At 38.8% G+C, this 12,689-nt stretch overlaps 1 protein-coding gene across 39 annotated transcripts in view; it reads left to right on the top strand.

Moving 5' to 3' along the window:
* The window catches only part of LOC108156627 (calcium-activated potassium channel slowpoke), a 51,450-nt gene that overhangs the window by 30,847 nt on the left and 7,914 nt on the right, over positions 1-12,689 (top strand). For 8 of the 39 annotated variants that reach the window (XM_033388815.1, XM_033388823.1, XM_033388818.1 and 5 more), the window contains 10 exons: positions 7-159; positions 228-383; positions 2,435-2,547; positions 3,682-3,840; positions 3,909-3,985; positions 8,161-8,211; positions 9,471-9,494; positions 10,976-11,050; positions 11,885-11,917; positions 11,988-12,177. In XM_033388815.1, the coding sequence (XP_033244706.1) occupies positions 7-159; positions 228-383; positions 2,435-2,547; positions 3,682-3,840; positions 3,909-3,985; positions 8,161-8,211; positions 9,471-9,494; positions 10,976-11,050; positions 11,885-11,917; positions 11,988-12,177 (1,031 nt within the window). Of the gene's footprint in view, positions 1-6; positions 160-227; positions 384-696; positions 810-2,434; positions 2,548-3,681; positions 3,841-3,908; positions 3,986-4,648; positions 4,685-6,856; positions 6,929-8,160; positions 8,212-9,470; positions 9,495-10,975; positions 11,051-11,884; positions 11,918-11,987; positions 12,178-12,689 lie in introns of all 39 variants that reach the window. The other 31 variants (XM_017288220.2, XM_017288208.2, XM_017288217.2 and 28 more) reach the window with 15 other exon arrangements.

Below are 12,689 nucleotides of genomic sequence, written 5' to 3' on the forward strand. Positions count from 1 at the left end.
CAATAGGTTCACGAAGCCGATGCCTGCCTTGTGCTAGCTAACAAATATTGCCAAGATCCCGACGCAGAAGATGCTGCCAACATCATGAGAGTGATCTCCATCAAGAACTACAGCGACGACATTCGTGTCATCATCCAGCTGATGCAGTACCACAATAAGGTGGGTTCCTTTCTCCTAACATCTCTACAGTAATCAATTTTATCGATTATCAATTTTCAATTGATCAGGCGTACTTGCTCAACATACCATCGTGGGACTGGAAACAGGGCGACGATGTCATCTGCCTGGCCGAGCTGAAGCTGGGCTTCATTGCCCAGAGCTGTCTGGCCCCCGGTTTCTCCACCATGATGGCCAATCTGTTTGCCATGCGATCGTTCAAGACGGTAAGTAGGGTTGCCAGCCCTCCCTCCCTCCCCCGAAACCGTTACCCAACCAACGAAATACCCGACACAAGCACACAACAAGCGTTGAATCAACCATAAATAAACAGGCCAACCAATCACAAGTTAGATATTTTGAAGATTTACAGATTTGCAGATTTAAACCGAATTTGTTGTATTGCTGACATATGTATGCCACGGGTAAAAAACACAAAGGGGGCAAGCAATATGTCACAAAAGGGCCTCTGGGCCCCGTATCCCGTACCGTATATAAGTATCAAATCAAATGTCTATATATTACGTCTCTAACCCATAGTCGCCAGACATGCAGTCTTGGACAAATGATTACCTGCGCGGCACTGGCATGGAAATGTACACAGAAACATTGAGTCCCACATTTATTGGAATACCATTTGCTCAGGCCACTGAGTAAGTCACGCAGCAGGCAGTTTTCAAAACTTTCCAACCAAATATGCTATATGTATATCGTAATACTCGTACCAGCAAAAACAAAAAAAAAAACAAAAAATAAAATACCATATCCGTATCTACTACTACTCTATTCTACTACTTGTTAATCGTGCAGCGTTGAACAAAAAAAAAACAAAAAAATTATAAAACTAAAACAAGAAAATATTGTACACCATGAACAACATAAGAAAAACTTACACACGTTTCTCTGGTTTATACAAAATGAAGTTTCATTGTGATTGGAGCCTTTATATTTTGATAAACAACAGGGATAATCCAATCACAATCAAGCTTCCTGTACAACCCACGAGAGACAATTCACACTACACGTTGTTCTTTGTTTTCCACTCAGTTCTGATTGTCGTTGTAAAACTTTTTTACTCGATCTGTTTTCATTTTTGTAATCCTCAAAACGACAAAAATCCGGCACGTTTACACCGATCTTAATGTGTTATAACGTGTAAATGTGCCTGCCAGTGGAATTAGTTTATGTTTTTTCTTTCCATACAGACACAATCACAAAAACAGAAACACACACACACACAACACATATACACTATGAAAAATTAGTCGTTGTTTCAAGCTAATTCTTTGTGTAATTGAGTGTTCTAAGTGTTCAAAATGCCTTCAGTGTTTGCAAATACAAAAATATGGTTTTTCTTTTACTTCATTTTCCAAAAGTAAATTTCGAAAGCTGTCCAGTGGCAGTTCTATTGACTCTTTATTTGAGGACACCAACACACACAGATACACACGATTACACACACACACCAACACCAACACCAACACCAACACCAACACATACACACATCGCTAATTGTATGGTATCGATGTGAGCGGAGCGCTCTGAATCTCCCTCCTCTCTCTCTCTCTGTCTATCTCTATCTATCTCTAAAAACAATTCTAAGTTTTTGCAGCGTGCATTTGAGTTCAAGTTGGTTTTTCTTTTTTGGTTTTCTGATAGTTTTGGTTGACGCTTTTGTTTTCTGCTCATTTGACACACGTTCGGTTCGGTTGAGTCTTGATGCCGTCCGCCACCCCCTGCTCGTGCCCCTTCAATGCTGTAAAGTAAAGTTCGCCAGAGGTGTACAGAAAAAACGAAAAGAACAGAATGTCGAGATCAGAGAACTGAGTCCATCACGAAGCGTGCGCAACGTACTGTATCTGTACTGTATCTGTATCTATGCCAAAGCCAAAGCCATAGCCAAAGCCAAAGCCTAAGCCAAAGTATGCAATGCCTGACCCAGAAACAAGCACTTCCCCCCACACACAGAAAGAAACACAATCAGAGACACGCCACCACTCAGCCAGCACAGACCCTCGCCAGCTGTTGAACTGTGTGCCGTAGACCAATAGCCCCCGCCCAGCTATGCGATGAGTGTAAGATGTATCCCAGCGCCAGTAAGCCAGTGAGTCCACTCTAGGCCATTCCACCCACCCAAAACCACACTACAAAACAGACCAAACAAAAACGAACAAACAAACAAAAAAATGATAAAAAAAATGATAAAAAATGCGCCACGTAGTTACTTTAGCGAACTTACTAAATGCAAACCACAACAAAACCATTTTCTAACTTTCAGTCACCAGACACACAGGCCTGGCAAAATGATTATCTTCAAGGTACAGGGTGTGAGATGTACACCGAAACCCTATCACCTTCATTTACCGGCATGACATTCCCACAAGCCAGCGAGTAAGACTCCAAAATGAGAAATTAGCGAAACCAAATTATATGCAAACTGTATAAAAAATACTACTACTTCTACTACTACTACTACTACTACTACTACTACAACTTTTTGCATTGTACAAAATAAGTTTGTTTAACAATTCTTTTTCCCATTATTTATCAACTTGAATTCGATTCCGTTTGATTTACTCTCCTTCCTCATAATACTCGTAACAAACAACCAAACAACTCAACTTTTTGTCGCCTACCCCGAAACTCTCCCAGACCACTCTCGTACTACCTCCATACCTAGTTACTCATGCGCAAGTGAATCGAAAACCGTAACCGTAACCGTAACACAATCCAGAATCCAACGCGTTACTGTATATTATACACGTACTCATTCTAATTGGCTCACATCGCATCCGTATTCGCAACCGTAATCGCATCCGATCGCCGCAATCGCTTGCTCACCGAACTCCGCTCCGGGCACCTGAAACATCTGGTCAAGGCGCTCACCTCCACCAGAACCACTCCACTCCACTCCACTTCTGAATCTCAATCTCCACTCTACTCCACTCCACCATCGAAACTCCCGACTCATTGCATGTGCATAGTGTAACGTTTTTGTCCCCAACGTCTTAGAGTGTAACCTAGTGTATTGTTACGTAGTTGGCAATGGACCACTTATGTGTTTGCGTCTGTAGTCTTGTTTTTTGTTTAACATTTGTTCCAACATTTTACATGATTTTTCTAAGCATTTTGCCTAGCATTACTTGATTTTTCTAAGCATTTTGCATAGGATTACTTGATTTCTGTAAGCATTTTGCGCAGCATGCGAAACTTTTGGCTCGTCAATTGTATTGTTTGCCACCTTTTTTTTACAGTGTACGTACGCTTTGAAAGCACAACAAACTCACAAACACCCACACATGTACCAGAACACACATCACTCAAACACCCACACGCTCACACGACACACACACACACACACACAAACACACTCAATGTGCATGCCATGTTTTTGAGAGAGTTCAACTACACTTTTGTAGCATACTAACTAGGTTCAATTACAATACTTGTAAAGCAATTCTAGACTAAGCTTGAGCTATCTGGGCTATCGGGAACTAATGGACACCTGTTCTCCCCCGCGTTTAGGCTGTGTTTCTCCAAGCTGAAGCTTCTGCTGCTCGCCATCGAGATCAAGGGAGCCGAGGAGGGTGTGGACAGCAAAATTTCGATTAACCCGCGCGGGGCCAAGATTCAGGCCAATACGCAGGGCTTTTTCATAGCACAAAGCGCCGATGAGGTGAAGCGGTAAGAGGTCCTGACGTCGGATACTTATGTTTAGATCCACTAATCTGTGTTCTCTTGTGCAACCACAGTGCCTGGTTCTACTGCAAAGCCTGCCACGAGGACATCAAGGACGAGACGCTGATCAAGAAATGCAAATGCAAAAACTGTAAGCAAACCCTTGTACCAATATTCCACCCGATATCTCTATCTCTAGTAGAGTACTTAATTTAACTTATTGGTTTTTATTTTAATATGTATTTGATTTGATTGTTTCGTTTGTGAATCGAACGTTATGAAGACAGCCAGAGCTGAAAAACGCCAAACCGAAATAATAAGCATTCCAATCTAGTTTGTAAGAACTTTCTAGCTGAGGCACGGGCAGATTCTAGGTATAAGGCGCTCTCTCAATACTCTTTTTAATATACCTATATGACTCTTATGAATATCTTTAAACACTACTCTACCTTGAAACTACTACTCGAATATTCTTATAAATATATCTGTATCGATGTTCTTTTATTATATATTTATTATGTATGTGTGTTGGCGCGTGTGGCCTTCGCTTTCGAAAACCCTAAACCAAAAACTGCAACAACCACAACAACTAACTATGTATAACCGAATCGCAACAACAATATCCATTGGCATGTCTGCAACTGCAACTGCAACTGCCCATGCAACTCACACCTATACATTTCTATACGTATATCGGTGCGTGTGTGCGCTGCACTTGCAACATGACATAACAAATAAAACCAAAACCAAAACCAAAACCGTATCAAATGAAATACAAAATAATACCAACCAATGCCATAACTTTGTCCCACAGTGACTGTTCAGCCCAGGAGCAAATTTGATGACTTAGGTAAATCAAGCAACAACACCGTATAACCCAACCAACAACCAATAAAACATACACTAACAATAACAAGAACAAGAACACCAAATCCAACACAAACACTTCTCAGTTTATGAAGTTTTATCCAATACCAATACCAATACCAATTCCAATTACAATTCCAACTTTTGTATAAAGTACATTTTGCATATTCCAATTTCTTTTGTTTGTACATTGAATACAGCAAAATGAAGGTCCCTCCGTATCCCAGACCCGAACCGATATCTCCCTGTAAAGCACTTCACCCACCTTCACCACCACCACCACCGAAGAGCACAAAACAATCAATTTTTTTGTTTTGTTTTATTTGATTTTGATTGTATTTCGTTTTGGTTTGTTTTGAAACAAGTTTTCAATGCAAAATGTCCCGTTTTGCCAGCCTTGTGCGCTCCGACCTCTGTCCATAGACCACATACAAACAACCTCTATATCTGAACAATGTGCCATCCGTCCTGCCGTCCTGCCCGTTTATCCAGCCCACGTGCAGTTATTTTTTGGTCACTGTTTCGTTTTGACATGCGCCTCTATATAATCCACCAAGTAACAGTTAACTAAAACGATAACACACTCACATATATAACGACATCTAATATATACATATATCTCCATAAATACCCCTTTGATGGCTTCCCTGGACAACTGAACCCAATCCATCGACTTGTAAATATGTTTGTGCGATATGCAACCCCAGTTCTTTGATTACTCTCATCATTAATGCAACAACCAGCCACAACCAGCAAGAAATGTTACCCCGAACTCTTTGCTTTCCTTTAACCATAACCTACCCTACCCACCTCCACCATTAGAGTATATAACTACGATAGATGACACTTCAGATTTTGAGTTTTTCAAAGTGTATTTTGTTTTCAACCCTGATGAAATACAATCCGGAAGAGACTGACTCTGATCTGTTTAGGAGTCGAATACCAAAATTCTGCATTTCAAGAAGTGGGTAAATGGAATGAAAACCTTTCCTCAAAGGAAACCATTTTTTCGATATATTCTGAACCCTTTTTGACAGCTTTATATTTCATTCTAAAGGGCATGGATACAATTTTTCCATATTTTTTAAAAATTATTCAACGAACCTAACATACGAAAATCAACCATTCAAAACTGCACAATTTTTGTTAACAGTCTGTCTCGCTTCTACTCGCCTTCTATCTATCTCCTCTCTCTCTGTCTGTCTCTGTAACTCCCTCTTAATCCTTTGTACTTTATACCATAAAAGAACGAATCTAACAGAACCAATTTAAGTGCATGGAACCGAGCACAGAAATCGATTTACATTTTATTACACCATCACCATACGAAAAAAAAGAAAATGTTTTGTAAACGAATATACTCTCTATTTTCGATCGATTTTGACTCACTTTTGCAGCATCCAGCTCTGATTTATAATACTCTGATTTACTAATACCTATAACTAAATTAACTTTAAATACTCGCCCGTAGACCTAAGTTATTGAAATGCTGCGCCGTCTTCACCAAAAACCCTTTTAACTATTTTCTTTTACTTTGTCTTCTTGGCGTGGCACTCACCTCACTCACAAAATCTCTATAAATATATAATATATTATGCGATTGTACATACATATATAAACGAGAGTAGTGGCAGTGACACTCCCAAGGAAAATGTGTAAATAACTTTAGAGCAGGTTGATTAAAGAACTTAACCAGACTTTGCCTTTGCCGTTGCCAAAGACAACACCTAATTTTATGTATTTGGTTTCTATGTATGTAGCGTAACTCCTGAACAAACTATACCTACAATATACTCTATGAATCTTAATCTCAAACTGTATACAACCTTACGATCTTAGCTGCAAATGTTCTAAGTAGTTAGTAAGTTGGCCGAGTTTGCCGATTTTGTCAATTTTGTCAATTTTGTCGATTTTGCGTTGGATGCGTTATGGCTTTGACCGAGAAGCGGACTCCGTGTGCTGCAGCTGTGAATGTGAAAGTGCCATTCGCCAATTTGTAGCGCCTAGAGCTTAAGTTTCTAATCCAATTCCCGAGTCCTAACACTCCATCCAGACTTATACATATCCATATACGAGTCTATATTTATATGCATTAGTTTGGGTGCCTGTTTGTGCGTCAGTTTATTTGAATACCAAATCGAATACCATCTTCCAGATGTCGGCATGATTATGATGCAGACGGGCATGGTCAACCAAGGCATCACATCGGTGATGAATACAATGGAGGGTACGCTTTCAAAACCATTTCCACAAAAAACGAAACCAAAATCCAAAAATCCAATCAAAAATTATTTACTATTTTCGGCGCTGTATAAAATATTAATATCCATATCCTTATATCTATATTCTACAATGCCAAACGATTTATTTATTGCTGCTAAACCTAACCTAATCGAAATCTCAAATTTAATAGAGCGTCTGCCAAGGGATCAGGGGATACGTATACTCCTGCAAATAACTGAGATGATAAAATATCGTTCATATATCTTGTTGGATTACCGTTGTCCCATGTCCGTTGATATCTCTAAAAACCTAAGAAAGAAACCATTCACGTTCCTTATAATTAATATTCCTAAACATTTTCTATCCAATTGACATTACGAACTGATTTTGCAGGGCTATAGCCCCCCTTGGAATGCGCTCTTCACATTTGGCCCGCCAAATTGGTATTAAAATTAAAACCAAAGTACGAAAAATCATTCGCTAATTAATTAATGAACCTGGAAACCTAAAACTAATGACTAAATTGATGTAAACCTGTCAGCGTTTGTGTGCCTTTAGTTAATGCCAAAAACCAAGAAAAGCTAAGTGCTGCTAAACGCCATAAGAGACCCAACCCGCCTAGAACCGAACCCCGCAAAACTCTAGAGACTGGGAGAACAATCGAAGATGTGGATCGATGTGTAGGGAATTCAAACACTAGGAATTCAGTTTCAGTTCAAAAGTTGACTTCAGTTTGTACCATAGACCTTTCTGTCGCTCTATCGTTCTGTTACTCTATCTCTATCTCGTACTCAGTATAAATATAACATTTAAAATAGATTTAATTAGTTTTGCCACGATTTCTGGTTTGGTTCGCCCGAGAAGCGCGAGTAAATTGTCATACAAAAAACAGAAAGCATATATAGTCCGTACTCTCTGAATACATTGCATATATCTATTTATAATCATGAACTACATGCCACATATAAATATTTAAACATATATTTACCGAAAGTTCAAGTACAACGTGTGCCGTGTGTTTTAATTATGTAATTTTGGTTATTAGCGTAATTTTTACTTTTAAGTTTGCTTAAGTTATATTTTGATTGGTTCCTTGAATGATATTCAAATGCTTTTAAAGCAGGTGAACATGAAATTGAAGGAGAATATGTTGGAAGATCAACTATCATTACCTTACCGTCATTTACCTATTCACACAAATCCTATAAAATTCTGTTTTCATGAAACAAAAAACAGTGGCCACCTTCCGGAAAGGCGTCCGAGCCGTACAAATGGTTGGGCGTGCAAGTACGTATAACTTTCTCTACTCTCTCACTCTCTCTCTCTCTCTCTCTCTCTACTCTCTCTATCTCCTGACTCTGTCTCTACTCTACTCTACTCTACTCTCTATTCTACTCTACTCTACTGTAACCGAATAAGCATACGAAACATACAAATTCACAACAGAATCCAACCCAAACACAAACAGAACGATCCCTCTGATCGTTCTTACTTAAACACTTACTCTTAACTCTTCTAAGAGCCCAACCAACTTGCTAACTCTGATTGCTGTTGCTCTGCTGCACAGTACTTTCAGGTCCAAACAGACCCAAGCCAATCAATCAGCTAGCCAAACAATCGAAAATCAATCCCAGTCGGGACACAGATTCAAACACACACATACACAGCCCCTAACCCGATGACCCCCCCTTTCCACCTTCCCCCTTCCGTGTACACATCAACTCACACAGATACATACACACACTCAGACTCACACACAAAAAGTATTCGTTTCTACTCGTTCGTTCCTAGTAATTCTGTACTTTTTCATAATCAACTTTAACCTTAGTGTGCGTGTGTGTGTGTGTAGTACAGTCAAGAAAAAAATAACAACAAAAAAAAAACCAAACTAAGTTTTGAGCCAATTATGTATTCAGCTAACTATTCGAATACTCGTACTATTCAAAACTCATAATCGATTCTAAAGTTATGTTTTCGTATGTAATCCATACCACTCGTACTTATACATACCATACCCATACCCCATATGAGGTCTTGGTATACATTATTTAATTCTACATAAATATCGTATGTCGTAAAAGTATTTTGTACAAAAGTTATCTAACTATCTGTATTGTACCGTGTTGTATTTATCATATCGTATCTTATCGTATCGTATAGTATCTATCGTGTATGCGTGGTACAACTTCCATTTGCTCACGTATCTTAGGACAACATACATATGTACACTCTTACTCGTATCTAAAACATGGCCAAACAGCCATGCGATACACACACGTACACCCCATGTAAACACAACAACAGCCTTCTCGTTTCCACCCCGATCTTAACCATTACACTCACATCCTCTGTAAAATATGTATAAGACACTCAACATTCTTCGTCTGGAGCTGTGTTCCTTTCAATAATATATATATATATATTTTATATATGTAAACGTATCATCTTTCTATTGTACTCCTCCCCTACCCACACATTCGTGTTCCGTATCAACTACTACTACAACTACAATACTCCTATTTATATGTCTCTGTGTGTGTGTGTAGAAGACGATGAATACTCGTTGTCAAGTAAGTCAAAACTAACTCAAAATCTTGTATATCCAAAGAATAAAAAAACCAAAAACCAAAAAAGAATTAATAATCAAATCGCATTTGTAATCGTCTATACATTTGATTGAAAAACATTCCATTTTGATTTAAATTAATTAGAATTTCTACCAATTCCTTCAACGGTGTGCCAGTGCACGTTTCTCTTCATTTCACGTGATTTGTGTTGTATCTTGGTTTAGTTTCTTTTTTCAGTTGGTTTGTTAGTCCTTTTGGGTTTTCTCTGAGGCAACTCTGTGAAATTAGTCCTAACGTTTACATACATATCTAAGTTATTCTTTTACCATACATTAAAAAAAACATGAATAAATGCAAATGTCTTGAGACAAGCAAAGCAAAGCAACTGAAGCCGAATGATTAGAGCCACGATCAGAACACCTACACCTACAAAATATAAGTATGCGGCAATCAAGCAGCTAGCTCCTCCCATCCCCAGCACCAGCCACAAAAAGGAAGGGAAAGGGAGGAAGTATCCATTGCAAACTCAACAAATTCCAAATTCCAAATTCAGTGCAGTTAAATTGCTAACAAAATATAGAATATCGTTTAATGCAGCCCCATGGCAGAGCCAGTGGTCAACATAGCTAGTGCAACTCGTAGTTGGAGAGATCGTTTGAAGTTATTCCGTTCAGTGGGTGTTAGAAGTTCTAGCAGTCTAAGTACTACATACTAAATGCTTTCGTAATCCGAAACCGAAATCAACTGAGACCAATGCCTAATGATAATAATGATATGGAAAATATACAATTGCCCATCTTGCTACTCAGCTTGTAGTCCGCACTTAGTCGAACGTGTTGCTTAAATACTGCTTCAAGCTTTAATCGATTTGCTTTTGAATCCCCCTCTAATATTCCTCTGATATTCCTGCTTGCTTAGCCTTGTCTTTGTATAAATACTTAAATATATATATTTATTGTGTAACTGTTTGTATATATTGTATAAGTACGATAACCATCACAAGTTCTGTTCCAACTCATATTTATTTGCATGTTTTGTTCAATAACTATAAAGCAAAAACCCTTAAGTGAATCCCGAAAAACCATTTCCCCCGACCATCTTGAACACTTTTCTTTGAGTTTCGGTTGAAAAAAGGTTTAGTTTAGTTTGTTTTCTGTTCGTACAGTTTTTCCTGGGTTTATCCCACAGTCAGACTAATTTCAATATGATTTTCTCTCAATTTTCGTGTTTTTTTTTACCAACCAACTCAGACTCTTACTGTTTCAGTTCTTACAAAAAAAAAAAACAAACACTATATCCCCCAAAACAAAACCAAAACCAAAAAAAAAAAATGTATATTCAAAAAGCAAATTATGAGCTTCACATAAAAAAGCATTACCTTATAAATAACACACAAAAAGAAAAAATAAAAAATTAAAGAAATACATATACCCAGAATCTGATTTATTGAAGCTGTGCCATAACGAAACCACAATATCTTACAGATGAACACCATCCTGCACCCACATTTACGCCTCCAGAGCTACCCAAGCGGGTGCATGTGCGTGGATCTGTATCGGGTAAAGTCTCGTCTCACAATATAGAAAGCCGAACCGTACCGAGCCACTCAGTATCGTATAAGTCAATGAAAATGCCAGAGAAAGGTTTTTTTGAACGGAAGACACGACAATCTCACTCACACACACATTATCCACTCAATCTCAGTTCGAGTTTCCGTTTCCGTTTCCGATTGCGTTTTCGCTTACGTTTCCGTTTCCGTATGCCTCAGTTTGCTTTATTCCTCAGCTCATACGATAAGAAAAGTATCCAATCCAATCGATAAAAAAGAACAAGTAAAGCCCATACCAATTTGTTTAGATATTTGTTTGCATAATCTGTTGTCTTTTGTTGATCCAGAACTCGTTTCTCTGCTAATGTAACTGGTTAATGTAATCTATCTAATGAACTGCTATATGTCTCCTATAACTCATATTTGAATCTAATTCAAACCATATCGATGTCTATTTAAAGCATTCCTACTTTATGTTTTGTTTCAATTGTATAACCAATCTGCTTGTTAAGAACTTTGTTTTTTACTGTCGCAAGCTACACACCAGAGATCACAGATCACAGATCACAGAACCCAGAACTAAAAACCAATAACCAACCTAAACAAAATGCAACACGCGGCTCAAAAGTACCTTTCCTGATTAACTTTGACTAATACTTAAAGCCAATGAGTATCTCTTCCACACTCTGACCAGCACCTCCTTCCGTTTGCTATGGAACTAACTAATCGATTGCCGTCTGCTCTTTCTCTCTGGTCTCTCTCCAAAAAATTGCTTCTGCAAACGCCAACGCCAATGCCAACGCCAATGCAACGCCCAACGCCAATGCCAATTCACTTGTCACAGGTGATATCACACGTGACAGAGAAGATACGAATCGTAAGGCCCAGACTTAAGCCATGAATGGATCGAATAAACATATATAATCCACTCAATGTTCTTCTTGCAGTACTCAATCGCAATGTGCGCCGTCCTAATGGCACTGGCAACGGTACAGGTGCCATGCATCATATGAACAACACGGCTGCTGCAGCCGCCGCTGCTGCCGCGGCGGGCAAGCAGGTGAACAAGGTGAAGCCCACGGTGAATGTGAGCCGGCAGGTCGAGGGTCAAGTAATATCGCCGTCGCAGTACAACAGGTGAGTGGGGGTGCACGCAGCCGGGGAACTGTACATGGGCCATGGGGAAGAGGGCCAACAATTCTATCTATATATATCTATAAACAAAAATATATACAGATATTTATCACAAATAAACGGCACTCTGTTAACTTCAATATAGCAATGCAATCGGTAATCGGTAATCGAGCATAAGCAAAAGAGCAAAGACAACAAACCAACAAAAATCAATGAACACACTTTATATATAGGTCAAGGCATCAACTTTGATTTTCAATATTTTCCTTTGCGTTACGTTCCGTTCTGCATTTTTCACCAACAGCAAAAGCAAACCGAAAGAGAAACCCATTCGATTATGATTATTGTGTTTAAGTGTTTCATTTTACACAACAACAGAACAGAACAATAGGAATAAGAAAAAGAATTAGATCAAAAACAAAAACCAATAGGAACCAGGCAGTTCGTCAATAAGTCTCTCGTACATATGTAAATGCTCTCTAACTAACTAATCCTAACACCTCCACTAACTGTCT

This window comes from Drosophila miranda, chromosome 2 (assembly GCF_003369915.1).
Source record: "Drosophila miranda strain MSH22 chromosome 2, D.miranda_PacBio2.1, whole genome shotgun sequence".
Taxonomy (NCBI): Eukaryota; Metazoa; Arthropoda; class Insecta; order Diptera; family Drosophilidae; genus Drosophila; species Drosophila miranda.